Source organism: Oncorhynchus mykiss, chromosome 7, assembly GCF_013265735.2.
Source record: "Oncorhynchus mykiss isolate Arlee chromosome 7, USDA_OmykA_1.1, whole genome shotgun sequence".
Classification (NCBI taxonomy): domain Eukaryota; kingdom Metazoa; phylum Chordata; class Actinopteri; order Salmoniformes; family Salmonidae; genus Oncorhynchus; species Oncorhynchus mykiss.
This window is the reverse complement of record NC_048571.1, coordinates 80,651,308-80,668,452: the sequence shown is the minus strand read 5'-3', so window position 1 is coordinate 80,668,452 and position 17,145 is coordinate 80,651,308. Positions and strand designations below refer to the sequence as shown.

General features: G+C 42.3%; 1 protein-coding gene across 3 annotated transcripts in view; it reads left to right on the top strand.

The window, feature by feature from the left end:
- The window catches only part of LOC110528585 (integrin alpha-7), a 67,946-nt gene extending 55,066 nt beyond the window's left edge, over nucleotides 1–12,880 (top strand). For 2 of the 3 annotated variants that reach the window (XM_036984186.1, XM_036984185.1), the window contains exons 17-22: nucleotides 1,168–1,386; nucleotides 1,639–1,755; nucleotides 4,534–4,647; nucleotides 6,826–6,924; nucleotides 7,427–7,552; nucleotides 12,304–12,880. In XM_036984186.1, the coding sequence (XP_036840081.1) occupies nucleotides 1,168–1,386; nucleotides 1,639–1,755; nucleotides 4,534–4,647; nucleotides 6,826–6,924; nucleotides 7,427–7,552; nucleotides 12,304–12,456 (828 nt within the window). In that variant the 3' untranslated portion in view covers nucleotides 12,457–12,880. Of the gene's footprint in view, nucleotides 1–1,167; nucleotides 1,387–1,638; nucleotides 1,756–4,533; nucleotides 4,648–6,825; nucleotides 6,925–7,426; nucleotides 7,553–11,642; nucleotides 11,781–12,303 lie in introns of all 3 variants that reach the window. The other variant, XM_036984187.1, reaches the window with a different exon arrangement.
- Nucleotides 12,881–17,145: the final 4,265 nt, after the last annotated feature.

The following is a 17,145-nucleotide window of genomic DNA, read 5'->3' as shown; positions in this document are numbered from 1 at the left end:
GGAAGTCTTCCGACTAGCTTGGAAATGAAGAGGCCTCAGTGCTGCTCGATCAGGCTATTTTTCCAACCTAATTGAGGAGAATAAGAACAATCCTAAATGTATTTTGGATACTGTCGCAAAGCTAACTAAAAAAACAGCATTCCCCAAGAGAGGATGGCTTTCACTTCATCAGTGATGAATTCATGAACTTCTTCGATGAAAAGGTCATGATCATTAGAAAGCAAATTACGGACTCCTCTTTGAATGTGCATATTTCTCCAAAGCTTGGTTGTTCTGAGTCTGCACAACCCTTCCAGGATCTACAGTAGGGTCAATGGAGACACTCAAGTTTTTTAATTCTATATCTCTTTACACATTCATGACAATATTCATGGCCTCAAAACCTTCAAGCTGCATCCTGGACCCTATTCCAAGTAAACTACTGAAAGGGCTGCTTCCTGTGCTTGGCCCTCCTATGTTGAACATAATAAATGTCTCCCTATCCACCGGATGTGTACCAAACTCACTAAAAGTGGCAGTAATAAAGCCTCTCTTGAAAAAGCCAAACCTTGACCCAGAAAATGTAAAAAACTATCAGTCTATATTGAATCTCCCATTAATCCATCAAAAAAACCCTGTTGCGCAGAAAGTCACTGGCTATGAAAATCCAACTGACATTTACTCATGAGGTGCTGACCTGTTGCACCCTCTACAACCACTGTGATTATTAATTTTTGACCCTGCTGGTCATCTATGAACATTTGAACATCTTGGCCATGTACTGTTATAATCTCCACCCGGCACAGCCAGAAGAGGACTGGCCACCCCTCAGAGCCTGGTTCCTCTCTAGGTTTCTTCCTAGGTTCCTGACTTTCTAGGGAGTTTTTCATAGCCACCGTGTTTCTAAAAATCGAATCAAATAAATGTTTATTTGTCACATGCACCGAATACAACAGGTATTAGACCACTTTGTAACATCCGCTGATGTTAAAAGGGCTTTATAAATACATTCGATTGATTGATTGATAATGTAGCACAGGGATATATTTCTATGGCTGTGGACCTTGGAAGATATAAGATAAAAAGCTATGCAGTGTTGTGAAGAGAGCAATATATTAATATTTTGGTGTGTTTTTGGTGTGCTTTTTTTCATTCATTTAACTATTCACCCCTTCATGTTTTGATCAGGTGACCAACACCGGGCCGTCCCTGCAGACTCTAGGCTCCGCCTTCCTCAACATCATGTGGCCTCACGAGCTGTCCAATGGGAAGTGGCTCCTGTACCCCACTGCTCTCCACTTCCATGGCCATCCAGAAACACCCTGTACCCCCCACACCTCCCTCAACCCACGCAAGTTCTCCCACAGTTCTCCTTCTGACGACCAGCCACAGGCAGCAGGCCTGAAGGTAGGATTTTAGTGGTCTTGAGCCATAAAGGGTTCCATAAATGGAGACAAATATTGTCCATAAATAACCCCATTGGACAAAAAGGGGTACACCTCCTCACACTCATGAGCTAAAGCATAATTATATTGTTTGCCTAAAAGTATTGTTGTGGTTTCATGAGATGTAAAAAAATATATATATATATATATATAGGTATATTTGATATACGTGATGCAATGTGTGTTGTCCTCTGCTTCATGTCCCTGTGAGCAGGCCAGGAGGAAGGGGCGTTCCAACCCAGAAGAGGAGGGCCATGTGATGACCAAGGGCAGTCTGGGAAGGACTACGCCTGCTGTGGCTGCCTCAGAGAGACGCAAGTCACTCAAACTGGTGAGAGAGAGAGTGAGGGAGGGACAGAAAGTGAGAGTGAGGGAGGGACAGAAAGAGAGAGGGAGAGAGATGTCAGAGAAAGAGAGGGACAGGGAAAGGGGGATACCTAGTCAGATGTAGAACTGAATGCCGTCAACTGAAATGTGTCTTCCGCATTTAAACCAACCCCTCTGAATCAGAGAGGTGCAGGGGGACAGGGAACAAGATGGATTACAATGGGGTTGTAACCATTACTGGGGAAGCTACTGTGAAGATATAGTTTATCAAGTTACCTGTTACTTCACACTGAAAGAAGTTAAGCTACACTAAAGCTACAGTGGCAAGAAGAAGTATGTGAACCTTTCGGAAATACCTGTACCTGGATTTCTGCATAAATTGGTCATAAAATTTGATGTGATCTTCATTGAAAGTCACAACAATAGACAAACACTCTGCTTAAAACTAATAACACAGAGAAATTATATGTTTTTCATGTCTTTATTGAGCACACCGTGTAAACATTCACAGTGCAGGGTGGGAAAAGTATGTGAACCCTTGGATTTCATAACTGGTTGATCCTCCTTTGGAAGCAATAACCTCAACCAAACATTATCTGTAGTTGTGGATCAAACTTGCACAATGGTCAGGAGGAATTTTGGACCATTCCTCTTTACAAAACTGTTTCAATTCAGCAATATTCTTGGGATGTCTGGTGGGAAGTGCTCTCTTCAGGTCATGCCACATTATCTCAATCAGGTTGAGGTCAGGACTCCAGAAGGCGTATTTTCTTATTTTGAAGCCATTCTGTTGTTGCTTTACTCCTGTGTTTTGGGTCGTTGTGTCTTTTTTTCTCCACACATAGTGTTGTGTGTTCCTTCCAAACAACTCAACTGTAGTTTAATCTATCCACAGAATATTTTGCCTGTAGCGCTGTGGAACATCCAGGTGCACTTTTTCAAACTTCAGACAGTTTTTTGTGGACAACAGTGGCTTCTTCCGTGGTGCCCTCCCATGAACACCATTCTGGTTTAGTGTTTTACGTATAGCAGACTCGTCAACAGAGATGTTACCATGTTCCAGAGATTTCTGTATGTCTTTAGCTGACACTCTAGGATTCTTCTTAACCTCATTGAGCATTCTGAGCTGTGCTCTTGCAGTCATCTTTGCAGGACGGCCAACAGTGCTGAACTTTCTCCATTTATAGACAATTTGTCTTACCGTGGACTGATGAACATCAAGGCTTTTAGAGATACTTTTGTAACCCTTTCCAGCTTTATGCAAGTCAACAATTCTTAATCCTAGGTCTTCTGCGATCTCTTTTGTTCGAGGCATGGTTCACATCAGGCAAGGCTTCTTGTGAATAGCAAATAGCAAAACATTTTGAGTGTTTTTTATAGGGCAGAGCAGATCTAACCAACATCTCCAATCTCGTCTGGTTGATTGGACTCCAGATTAGCTGATTTTGACTCCAGTTATCTTTTGGAGAAGTCATTAGCCTAGGGGTTCACATACTTTTCCCAACCTACACTGTGAATGTTTAAATGATGCATTCAATATAGACAAACATACAATAATTTGTGTGTTATTAGTTTAAGCACACTATGTTTGTCTATTGTTGTGACTTAGATGAAGATAATATCAAATTTGATGATCAATTTATGCAGAAATTCAGGTAATTCCAAAGGGTTCACATACTTTTTCTTGCCACAGTATGTGTACACTCTTAGAAAAAAGGTGCTATCTAGAACTAAAAGGGTTATTTGGTTGTCCCCATAAGATAACCCTTTGAAGAACGCTTTTTGGTTCCAGGTAGAACCCTTTTGAGTTCCATGTATAATCCTTTCCACTGAGGGTTCTATATGGAATCCACACTTAAGATAATACAGTTTACTGAACTAAAGCTACTTTGTGATACATTATCATATCTAAATCTGAAACGTCATAGACTACAAATCGTAAGAATAGATCACTTTGGAGTCAGATTTGAACAGAATGTATAATTTATCCTATTAATCACATAAACAGAAGTGAGAAATAGGCAGGTCTGATCTACACCGCTACATGGTAAAATAGTAGCGTGTAGTTCCAGTAGTTAGCTACACCGCTAAATGGTAAAACAGTAGCGTGTAGTTCTAGTAGTTAGCTACACATTTACATGGTAAAATAGTAATGTGTAGTTCCAGTAGTTAGCTACACAGCTACGTGTAGTTCCAGTAGTTAGCTACACAGCTACATGGTAAAACAGTAGTGTGTAGTTCCAGTAGTGAGCTACACCGCTACATGGTAAAATAGTAGCATGTAGTTCCAGTAGTTAGCTACACCGCTACATGGTAAAACAGTAGTGTGTAGTTACAGTAGTTAGCTACACCGCTACATGGTAAAACAGTAGTGTGTAGTTCCAGTAGTTAGCTACACCGCTACACGGTAAAACAGTAGTGTGTAGTTCCAGTAGTTAGCTACACCGCTACATGGTAAAACAGTAGTGTGTAGTTACAGTAGTTAGCTACACCGCTACATGGCTAAAAAAGTAATTAACTACCGGAAACACTACCAAGAGTTGAATTTAGTTCAACTACCATCAAGCTACTGTAAAATGTAGTTAAATTACTGGTTGAACTACATGTAGTTCACTACTCCACAACACTGGTTGTAATCAGGCCAGGACTATAGAGAACATCCCATAGCTCACGTGCTACAAACATGCCCTTAGAGCCCTGTACCTCAACGCATCCATACTGTGAGTTTGATTGTATAGCAACTCTGCTATTCTCATCGATGGTCTTCCAACCCTCTGTGTAGGACTGTCTGCTGGGTTCAGCGCGCTGTGTGCTGTTCCAGTGTCCTCTCCACAGCTTCTCTGACTCTGCTGTCCTCAAGATCCAGGGACGCCTTTGGAACAGCACCTTTCTGGAGGTAAAACACCACATCACCTATCACATTATGTTGTTATGTGGTTATAACAAAGACTACTTTTCCCACGATGCAATTCACCCCACACAACACGTGGTGTAACAGCACCTCCCTGAAGGTAAAACACCACATCACCTATCACATTATGTTGTTATGTGGTTATAACAAAGACTACTTTTCCCACGATGCAATTCACCCCACACAACACGTGGTGTAACAGCACCTCCCTGAAGGTAAAACACCACATCACCTATCACATTATGTTATTATGTGGTAATAACAAAGACTACTGTTCCCACGATGCAATTCACCCCACACAACACGTGGTGTAAAAGCACCTTCCTGAAGGTAAAACACCACATCACCTATCACATTATGTTATTATGTGGTAATAACAAAGACTACTGTTCCCACGATGCAATTCACCCCACACAACGCTTGGTGTAACAGCACCTCCCTGAAGGTAAAACACCACATCACCTATCACATTATGTTGTTATGTGGTAATAACAAAGACTACTGTTCCCACGATGCAATTCACCCCACACAACACGTGGTGTAACAGCACCTCCCTGAAGGTAAAACAAACAAACACATCACATTACATTTCTATTCTAGTAATTTAGCAGACACTGTTATCCAGAGCGACTTACAGTAGTAGTGTATTCATTTTAACATAGCTAGCTGAGACGACATATCCCAATCATAGCAAGTACATTTTCCCTCCAAAAAGTATTTATCATCAAAGTCAGTGCTAGTAGGAAAAAACAAGTGTTTTTTTTTAGCTTCAAAGAGCTTACAGATAGCATTTTTTTCTTAAAATAATTGGTGAGACAACAACATATCACAGACGTAGCAAGAACATTTTCCCTCAGCAAGGTCAGTGCTAGTAGGAAAAAACAAGTGCTTTTTTTTAGCTTATAGTTTATAGATAGATAAAACCTGCACTCATGTATTGTGTTTTTTAATTTAGACTACTGTTCAGTGCAATGCACTATGCAGAACTTGTGGTGGTATGGCTACACAAGTGATGTACTTTGCTAGATGAAGCATCTGGTTATTAAAAGTAGTAATGCTGCGCCTGGTTTCAGCATTCATCAAAGAACAAACATAACACTACCCCTCAACAACACTACCCCTCAACAACACTACCCCTCAACAACACTACCCCTCAACAACACTACCCCTCAACAACACTACCCCTCAACAACACTACCCCTCAAACAACACTACCCCTCAACAACACTATCCCTCAACAACACTACCCCTCAACAACACTACCCCTCAACGACACTACCCCTCAACGACACTACCCCTCAAACAACACTACCCCTCAACAACACTATCCCTCAACAACACTACCCCTCAACGACACTACCCCTCAAACAACACTACCCCTCAACAACACTATCCCTCAAACAAGACCACCCCTCAACAACACTATCCCTCAACAACACTACCCCTCAACAACACTACCCCTCAAACAACACACGATGAAGGAGTGAGAGCCGATATTGTAACTACAAGGCAACACGAGGGACACTTTGCGTTTTGTTATGACAATGTATAAATCATCATAAGCCGTCATTATCCGTGTTCCTTGTCATTCATTGTAAATGAAACAATGAGGAATGAGTCATAGGAGTTGGCTAAAGCACAAAGTGATCTCAGTCTCTTGCCAGGCTAACCTATTATAGACCATCTCATGTAAATATATCATTGATAATGTCATTGATCATGTTTGGCCAGTGTAATCTCCTCTCCTTAGTAAATGTCTGTGTTGAGAAAGTCTTCTCTGCTTCTGCTTGCTCTTTGGGATCTAGGCTGACCTGCTATAAAGCACGATGTGCCAAGACAACTACTGATGTTAAAAGGGATTTCTGTAACCTTTGATGGATACATCATGTATTGATGTGATCTCTTGCTGTCAGGAGTTTCCTTCAGACCAGGTTCTGGAGCTACTGGTCAGAGCCACGCTAATCTCCTTCACATAGTAAATGACTAGTGTTAATCTTCTCTATCCTTTCTTCTCCCCCCCTCTCTCTTTTTCTTCTCCTCTTTTTCATGTCTCTCTCTTTCTTCTCCTCTTTTTCCTTTTTCATGTCTCTCGCTCTCTCTCTCTCTCTCCTCTTTTCCTCTCTCCTCTTCTCTTTTCCATCCCTCTCGTTTCATCTCTCTTAGGAGTTCCCATCAGTCAGTGCTCTGGAGCTGCTGGTTAGAGCCAACATCACAGTCAAGTCCAGCATCAAACACCTGGTGCTGAGGGATGCTGCTGCACAGGTAACAAACACACACACACACACACACACACACACACACACACACACACACACACACACACACACACACACACACACACACACACACACACACACACACTGAGAAACACACACACCGAGAAACACACACAAACACAATGAGAAACACACACACATACACACACACACACTGAGAAACACACACACACTGAGACACACACACACTGAGACACACTGAGACAAACACACACACACACACATACACACTGAGAAACACACACACACACACACACACACACACACACACACACACACACACACACACACACACACACACACACACACACACACACACACACACACACACATACACACACACACACACACACACACTGAGAGACACACACACACTGAGAGACACACATGCAATCACACTGAGTGACACACACACTCTTAACTATTACAATGAACAACTAGAGCCAATAAAACACTCATTACTTTATATGACTGTGTTTCCCCTGTAGGTCCCAGTGATGATTTACCCAGAGGTTGGTCTGACTGCCCAGTACTGGGTCCCCTGGTGGTGGATTCTCATAGCCATCCTGGCTGGTATCCTGGTGCTGTCTCTGCTGGTCTGCATCCTCTGGAAGGTACCAACACCTAGTATAACACAGAATAAGCACCTCCATTACTGTTCCTACATATCTCTATTATCCTGGTGCTGTCTCTGCTGGTCTGCATCCTCTGGAAGGTACCAACACCTAGTATAACACAGAATAAGCACCTCTATTACTGTTCCTACATATCTATATTATCCTGGTGCTGGCTCTGCTGGTCTGCATACCGTAGAAGATACAACACATATCATATGACTCTCCGTACCTATGGTACATTAATTACTGTACCTACATACAATATAAATACACAAGTATGTGGACACCCCTTCAGATGAGTGGATTCAGCTATTTCAGATGTAAAAAAATAAAATAAATCAGCACTCAGCCATGCAATCTCCATAGACAAACATCGACAGCGTCAACGTGGCACCGTCAAAGGATGCCACCTTTCCATCAAGTTAGTTCATACAATTTCTGCCCTGCTAGAGCTGCCCCAGTCAACTGTAAGTGCTGTTATTGTGAAGTGGAAACGAAAAGGAGCAACAACGTCTCAGCCGCGAAGTGGTAGGCCACACAAGCTCACAGAACAGGACCATTAAGTGCTGAAGCGCATAGCGAGTAAAAATCGTCTGTCCTCGGTTGCAACACTCACTACCGAGTCCCAAACTGCCTCTGGAACCAACGTCAGAACAATAACTGTTCCTCTGGGGGCTTCATGAAATTAGTTTCCATGGCTGAGCAGCCGCACACAAGCCTAAGATCACCATGCAGTGGAAACGTGTTCTCTGGAGTAATGAATCATGTTTCACTATCTGGCAGTCCGACGGAACTAATCTGAGTTTGGCGCATGGCAGGAGAACGCTACCTGCCTGAATGCGTAGTGCCAACTGTAAAGTTTGGTGGAGGAGGAGTAATGGGCTAGGGCTGTTTTTCATGGTTCATGCTTGGCCCCTTAGTTCCAGTGAAGAGAAATCTTAACGCTACATCATACAATAACATTCTAGATGATTCTGTACTTCCAACTTTGAGGCATCAGTTTTGGGTAGGCCCTTTCCTGTTTCAGCATGACAACGTCCCCATACACAAAGTGATGTCCATAGAAATGGATTTTCGAGATCGGTGTGGAAGAACTTGACTGGGCTCTATTAGAGCCCTGACCTCAACAAACACCTCTGGGATGAACTGGAATGCCGATTGCGAACCAGTCCTCATCGCCCGACATCACTCCCAGAAGAGTGGAGGCTGTTATAGCAGCAAGGGGCGGCAACATCCATATTAAAGCCCCTGATTATGGAATGAGATGTTTGACGAGCATGGGGCCAAATACTGTTGGTCATGTGGTGTACAGTGCCTTGCGAAAGTATTCGGCCCCCTTGAACTTTGCGACCTTTTGCCACATTTCAGGCTTCAAACATAAAGTTATAAAACTGTATTTTTTTGTGAAGAATCAACAACAAGTGGGACACAATCATGAAGTGGAACGACATTTATTGGATATTTCAAACTTTTTTAACAAATCAAAAACTGAAAAATTGAGCGTGCAAAATTATTCAGCCCCTTTACTTTCAGTGCAGCAAACTCTCTCCAGAAGTTCAGTGAGGATCTCTGAATGATCCAATGTTGACCTAAATGACTAATGATGATAAATACAATCCACCTGTGTGTAATCAAGTCTCCGTATAAATGCACCTGCACTGTGATAGTCTCAGAGGTCCGTTAAAAGCGCAGAGAGCATCATGAAGAACAAGGAACACACCAGGCAGGTCCGAGATACTGTTGTGAAGAAGTTTAAAGCCGGATTTGGATACAAAATGATTTCCCAAGCTTTAAACATCCCAAGGAGCACTGCGCAAGCGATAATATTGAAATGGAAGGAGTATCAGACCACTGCAAATCTACCAAGACCTGGCCGTCCCTCTAAACTTTCAGCTCATACAAGGAGAAGACTGATCAGAGATGCAGCCAAGAGGCCCATGATTACTCTGGATGAACTGCAGAGATCTACAGCTGAGGTGGGAGACTCTGTCCATAGGACAACAATCACTCGTATATTGCACAAATCTGGCCTTTATGGAAGAGTGGCAAGAAGAAAGCCATTTCTTAAAGATATCCATAAAAAGTGTCATTTAAAGTTTGCCACAAGCCACCTGGGAGACACACCAAACATGTGGAAGAAGGTGCTCTGGTCAGATGAAACCAAAATTGAACTTTTGGCAACAATGCAAAACGTTATGTTTGGCGTAAAAGCAACACAGCTGAACACACCATCCCCACTGTCAAACATGGTGGTGGCAGCATCATGGTTTGGGCCTGCTTTTCTTCAGCATGGACAGGGAAGATGGTTAAAATTGATGGGAAGATGGATGGAGCCAAATACAGGACCATTCTGGAAGAAAACCTGATGGAGTCTGCAAAAGACCTGAGACTGGGACGGAGATTTGTCTTCCAACAAGACAATGATCCAAAACATAAAGCAAAATCTACAATGGAATGGTTCAAAAATAAACATATCCAGGTGTTAGAATGGCCAAGTCAAAGTCCAGACCTGAATCCAATCGAGAATCTGTGGAAAGAACTGAAAACTGCTGTTCACAAATGCTCTCCATCCAACCTCACTGAGCTCGAGCTGTTTTGCAAGGAGGAATGGGAAAAAATGTCAGTCTCTCGATGTGCAAAACTGATAGAGACATACCCCAAGCGACTTACAGCTGTAATCGCAGCAAAAGGTGGCACTACAAAGTATTAACTTAAGGGGGCTGAATAATTTTGCACGCCCAATTTTTCAGTTTTTGATTTGTTAAAAAAGTTTGAAATATCCAATAAATGTCGTTCCACTTCATGATTGTGTCCCACTTGTTGTTGATTCTTCACAAAAAAATACAGTTTTATATCTTTATGTTTGAAGCCTGAAATGTGGCAAAAGGTCGCAAAGTTCAAGGGGGCCGAATACTTTCACAAGGCACTGTATCTCTATTCTCCTGGCTGGTATCCTGCTGCTGCCTCTGCTGGCCTGAATACTCTGGAAGAGAGAAAACGGGTTACTTTTTTATTTTTATTCTCACATCCACCAGATAGGTGCGGTGAAATGTGTTGTTTTACACGTACAAAAAATGTACATCAGCCAACTTACATCTATTTCCATTATTATCTTTTCATTCAATGTCTTTGATATTGCCATCTACGCCATCTCTTCATGACTAGTCTCCTCTCTTCTCTAGTCCATCTCTCCTTCTCTCTCTTCTCTAGTCCATCTCTCCTCTCTTCTCTAGTCCATCTCTCCTCTCTCTTCTCTAGTCCATCTCTCCTCTCTCTTCTCTAGTCCATCTCTCTTCTCTAGTCCATCTCTCCTTCTCTCTCTTCTCTAGTCCATCTCTTCTCTCTTCTCTAGTCCATCTCTCCTTCTCTCTCTTTTCTAGTCCATCTCTCCTCTCTTCTCTAGTCCATCTCTCCTCTCTCTTCTCTAGTCCATATCTCCTCTCTTCTCTAGTCCATCTCTCCTTCTCTCTCTTCTCTAGTCCATCTCTCCTCTCTTCTCTAGTCCATATCTCCTCTCTTCTCTAGTCCATCTCTCCTCTCTCTTCTCTAGTCCATTTCTCCTCTCTTCTCTAGTCCATTTCTCCTTCTCTCTCTTCTCTAGTCCATCTCTCCTCTCTTCTCTAGTCCATCTCTCCTTCTCTCTCTTCTCTAGTCCATCTCTCCTCTCTTATCTTCTCTAGTCCATCTCTCCTCTCTTCTCTAGTCCATCTCTCCTCTCTTCTCTAGTCCATCGCTCCTCTCCTCTCTAGTCCATCTCTCCTCTCCTCTCTAGTCCATCTCTCCTCTCTTCTCTAGTCCTTCTCTCCTCACTTCTCTAGTCCATCTCTCCTCTCTTCTCTAGTCCATCTCTCCTCTCCTCTCTAGTCCATCTCTCCTCTCTAGTCCATCTCTCCTCTCTTCTCTAGTCCAACTCTCCTCTCTTCTCTAGTCCATCTCTCCTCTCTTCTCTAGTCCATCTCTCCTCTCTTCTCTAGTCCATCTCTCTTATTCTTTACTTTTTTTCAAACTGCGTTCTCTCTCTTCCTCCCTCCACATCTCTGTTGTAACTCCTCCTCCTCCTCCTCCTCCTCCTCCTCCTCCTCCCCAGTGTGGGTTCTTCAAGCGTACAGAGCGCCGCCCGCAGTACGAAACAGAGTACTACCACGCCCACATGCATGCTCAGCCCTCTGAGGTTGAGAAGCAGGCGTCAGACCAATAGGTTCCTGCCCTCTCCTCTCTCCAAGTGGTAAAGCCATGCACCCTAGCCTGCTCTGTACCTTGGCCTGCTCTGTACCGGCCTGTCAGTGCTGTGACTTTGCCTGAGTTGTGGTCTGTAAACCTCTGTATACCTGAAACAAGTTCATCCTGGCATTGTAGAAAGTTGTTTACATGTTCTCTTCCTGATGAGATTGTCCTTCCTGTTCTATTCATGAATAATCTAATTTCATCTGGTCATATGTCTCCTGATTAGATTAGGTTAGAATGCCAGAATGAACTTGTTTCTTGTTTCTCACAAAATGGCGAGTGAGTTGTCAGCATATGTGTGTTATGCTGTGTGGTGTGTTTACTTTGCTTGTTGTGTGTCACCTGTTTTATTCAAACTTTATGCAAATCACCTGGATGTTTTTGGCTTTTGTGGCACATGTACAATGTTTCATAATCAGCAACCAAAAATCTTCCTTGGGTTGCATAGCAACATCAACCTAGTCTCTCTCTCTCTCTCTCTCTCCCTCTCCCTCTCCCTCTCCCTCTCCCTCTCTCCCCCACAGTGTGGTTTCTTCCGTCGGGTCCAGTATGAAGACAAAGTTCCTCAGTACCATGCAGTGAAGATCCCCCGTCAAGACCGGCCCCAGTTCCAGCAGAAGGCAGGGATCCTCCAGAAGAAGGAGTGGGCCACACACTGGAGTGACGGAAGCTCCTGAACAGCATCAACAAACAAGGACTAGAATAGCAGCAAACACCCATTCAACCCTATGGCACTCACTAACTCTGCAGTGGAACAAACGTGTGCAGACTGACCGTGTCACAACACTGTTGTGCACATTGCGGCTATGTCCCGATTCATCACCCGTGTGCACACTTCCCATCATGGATTTATCAATGGTGAAAACTCGCTCAAGCCGATGCTATTCTACTGTATTGTACTGTAGTCTACGGTAGTCTACTGTATTCTACTGTATTCTACTGTATTGTACTTTTAGAATGACTGGATCAATATTCTGAACTGCTACTGCTGACTGACTATCTGACTGACTATCTGACTGACTGACTATCTGACTGACTGACTATCTGACTGACTGACTGACTATCTGACTGACTGACTATCTGACTGACTGACTGACTGACTATCTGACTGACTGACTATCTGACTGACTGACTGACTATCTGACTGACTGACTGACTGACTATCTGACTGACTGACTGAATGACTGACTGACTGACTGACTGACTGACTGACTGACTGACTATCTGACTGACTGACTATCTGACTGACTGACTGATTATCTGACTGACTGATTATCTGACTGACTGACTGAAGGACTGACTGACTATCTGACTGACTGACTGACTGAAGGACTGACTGACTATCTGACTGACTGACTATCTGACTGACTGACTATCTGACTGACTGACTGACTATCTGACTGACTGACTATCTGACTGATTATCTGACTGACTGATTATCTGACTGACTATCTGACTGACTGACTATCTGACTGATTATCTGACTGACTTATTATCTGACTGACTATCTGACTGACTGATTATCTGACTGACTATCTGACTGACTGACTATCTGACTGACTGATTATCTGACTGACTGATTATCTGACTGACTATCTGACTATCTGACTATCTGACTGACTATCTGACTATCTGACTGACTGACTGACTGAAGGACTGACTGACTATCTGACTGACTGACTATCTGACTATCTGACTGACTGACTATCTGACTGACTGACTATCTGACTGACTGACTATCTGACTGACTGACTATCTGACTGATTATCTGACTGACTATCTGACTGACTGACTATCTGACTGACTGACTGACTATCTGACTGACTGATTATCTGACTGACTATCTGACTATCTGACTGACTGATTATCTGACTGACTGATTATCTGACTGACTATCTGACTATCTGACTATCTGACTGACTGACTAACCGGGGAAAATCCATATGTACCATGCCTTGCATTGGTGTTTTTTACAGACTGTAATACTGCACACAGACTTCTGACTAGATCCATACCAATCAGATTGATCAATACATGTTGATAGACTGAACACTGACACTCAAATGGACTTTTACTGCTGACAGGCATCAATATTCACTGATCTTTTCCGATAGGCTAACACACACACACACACACAGACACACACAGACAGACACACACACACACACACACACACACACACACACACACACACACACACACACACACACACACTTATTTCAAAGCCAATGCCTATGACTCGGACTGCTTCTTGTCATAGCTACTGTACTGTAAGATCGAAAAGGGCAAAGAAAAACTATGTTTATATATTATTGTTTAGCGTTTTAATTTGAGTCACTGTAATACTACTGTTGATACAGCGCTAGAATGAAAATTATCTGACAACACCAGCTCCCATTTAGATAAGATTGATCAGAACACATTAGTCTGTTGTCTTGTTGAAGTCCTTAGGGTCTTGTTCATTAGGACACACCACGGTAAAAAGTTTTGCAACGGAAAACCAAAGCAAGTGTTTCTTACAAAGTTCAGATAGTCCCTTTCTGTTTTCTTCCATTTGATACCTAATGAACACTGCCCAGCCTTCTGACTGCAGCACTGCTATGGCCATAACATTGGAATCAGTTGAATTGATTGTGTTGTGACCGTTTAGGCTGTAGTTTTGTTTTGTGTCGGTCGGCTGCGAGGAACAGCCATTGAGGAATTCACAATAACAATCCATGACCTGAATGATGTTGAAGAAAACAACTTCAACGTACGAAACGACAATATCAACAGCTTCAGCTCATGGTAGGAGATATTAGATACAAACAAACAAAGTTTATAATTGTGGTTGAGTACCACATTGTTCAGGTACTTCACATAACCCCCTGCAGCCCCTTAGATGTCCTCAATAGTTAGAAACCTTGATGGGAAAGATGATTGTAAATAATAATTTATTACAGTTTGTATTTACATAAAAGTGCCTTATGGCTTAATTCAAAAAGAGAGATAATTAATTGGTAGGAAGAGGATGATAATTAACTTTGGAGCTACTGAAGGTTTACTGAAGGTTTACTGAAGGTTTACTGAAGATTTATGGTTTATTGAAGGTTTACTAAAGGTTTACTGAAGGTTGACTGAAGGTTTACTGAAGGTTTATGGTTTACTGAAGGTTTACTGAAGGTTTACTGAAGGTTTATGGTTTACTGAAGGTTGACTGAAGGTTTACTGAAGGTTAACTAAAGGTTTACGGTTTACTGAAGGTTTACTGAAGGTTTACTAAAGGTTTACTGAAGGTTTACTAAAGGTTTACTGAAGGTTTACTGAAGGTTAACTAAAGGTTAACTAAAGGTTTACGGTTTACTGAAGGTTTACTAAAGGTTTACAGTTTACTGAAGGTTTACTAAAGGTTTACTAAAGGTTTACTGAAGGTTAAGGTACATAATTTGCAGAGTGTTTCACGACACAGTTTAAAACCTTCAAGTAGGGCCTGGAGTTTTCTCTGGTCAGGTTACGTGGTCTGGAGAAACTCCTGGCCCCATCACCCCTGAAGTGAATGGATATGAGAAGTTGAGCAGTGAGACTATGGTGGAATATACAGTGCTGTACACACACTGAATATACAGCCCTGTACACAATGAGAATACAGCCCTGTACACACAATGAATATACACAATGAATATACGTCCCTGTACACGCAATTAATATACGTCCCTGTTGTCTACTGGGCCTATGAGCATGTAGAGTCTACTTTGTGATTCAGAAATTGCTGGACAATCTTGTATTAAATGCATTAAAGAATATTGGTGTTGTTCAGACTAATTTTTTTTTTTTTTTTTTGGGGGGGGGGGGGTCATGATTTGATTGATTTGTTTTACCATTGTAAATAGCAACAAAAGTCAAAGACTAATTAAATGAATTTAGTTTGAGAATCAACTGGGTTTGGTCCTGCTAAATGTCTTGTGGACACTAGATGGCGATAACACACTCTGGTTTGACTTGGCTTGGAAGGAGGGGATATACAGTATACAAATCCCAAGAATACTTCAAATGTTTGTAAAAACTGTTGCAGAGGTATTTAGAATAAATTGTACATTCATAGTATGAAAGGATATGTTTTTTTGTAATTGTAGACAGTATGTACTGAAAGACAGTTGGCTTGTGTTCCTGTTATCTTAGTTAAATAGAATTACCTGTATGGTTCAACGCACAGATAACAAAATGGCATTGAATGTTGATTTGTTCTAGTATGTTCTGATATGTTCTAGTATGTTTTGGTATGTTCCGGTATGTTCGGAGTATGTTCTCATTGAGATAAAAATCACATTTTCAAGAGAGACCTGGACCAAGACAGCAGCATCAACACATACGTTTCAGACAAACAGAACAAGCAGTAAAAAACATGTACACGACACAAGTCGGGAAACATTAGGTCCTGTATGTAAAACTACTGGGCCATTACGGTATCAAAACTACATCAGTGAAATAAAATACTTCCTTACATAAAGTCAATGCCGACTAGTGACATCGGATGACAACTAGAAACAGCTAAATGACTCAATCTGTTCATCTATTTGACCTTTGAACTCCTCCAGGGACACCAGGTCCAGGACATTTAGGTTGGCTTGGAGGGGCTGAGGGGCTGAGTACTGAAAGTTGAAAATACAGCTGTAGTGTTCGGGACTGTTACCTTAAAACAAGATCTGACATTTTATGTGTTTTCATTTCAAGCTAGAAGAGAGGTTTAGATAAAATGGCAGTTTTCCTGAAATTAATCTTATAAAAAGAATATACCAGCTGGGTTCTCCCCAAAATAACGCAGGAGTGTGGACTGGCTGCGACACCTAGTGACTGCAGCACTATGTTGTAATATATATATATTTTTTATTTTTTATTTTATTACATCATATTAAAGCCAGGCACCACACCACAATATGGTATTTATTTTGGTCGAGATTGCAGGAAATGGCAGTTGCAGGTTTTAAAAAAATTCTAAAAAAAGTCCAAAGGGGGCCACTGCTCCCCTCCAGCCTCTCCCTTCCGCCATACTCAGCAGCACCACCTTGTTAACCAAATCCTGGGAAGAGCCCTGTACCTGTATTTGCGTGTTGCCAGCCATGTCCACCTGACACCACTGTAATTATCACATGGGTGAGTCCTAATCAGTGTGTGTGTGTGTGTGTGTGGCAAGTCGCAAGCTGCCCTTGTACCGGAGAACAAGCCCCCACACGCAGACTATTAGGCTTCCCCATCAGTATAGACCCCTCCAGCAAGGTCGGAGAAGTGCCGTGCCATAGTTTTGCCCCTGCCTGCTATGAGAGTGAGCCAGCCAGCCAGCCCATTCATCCGTCCGTCCCTTCCGACGCAATCTAAACCTGTGGCTGCAT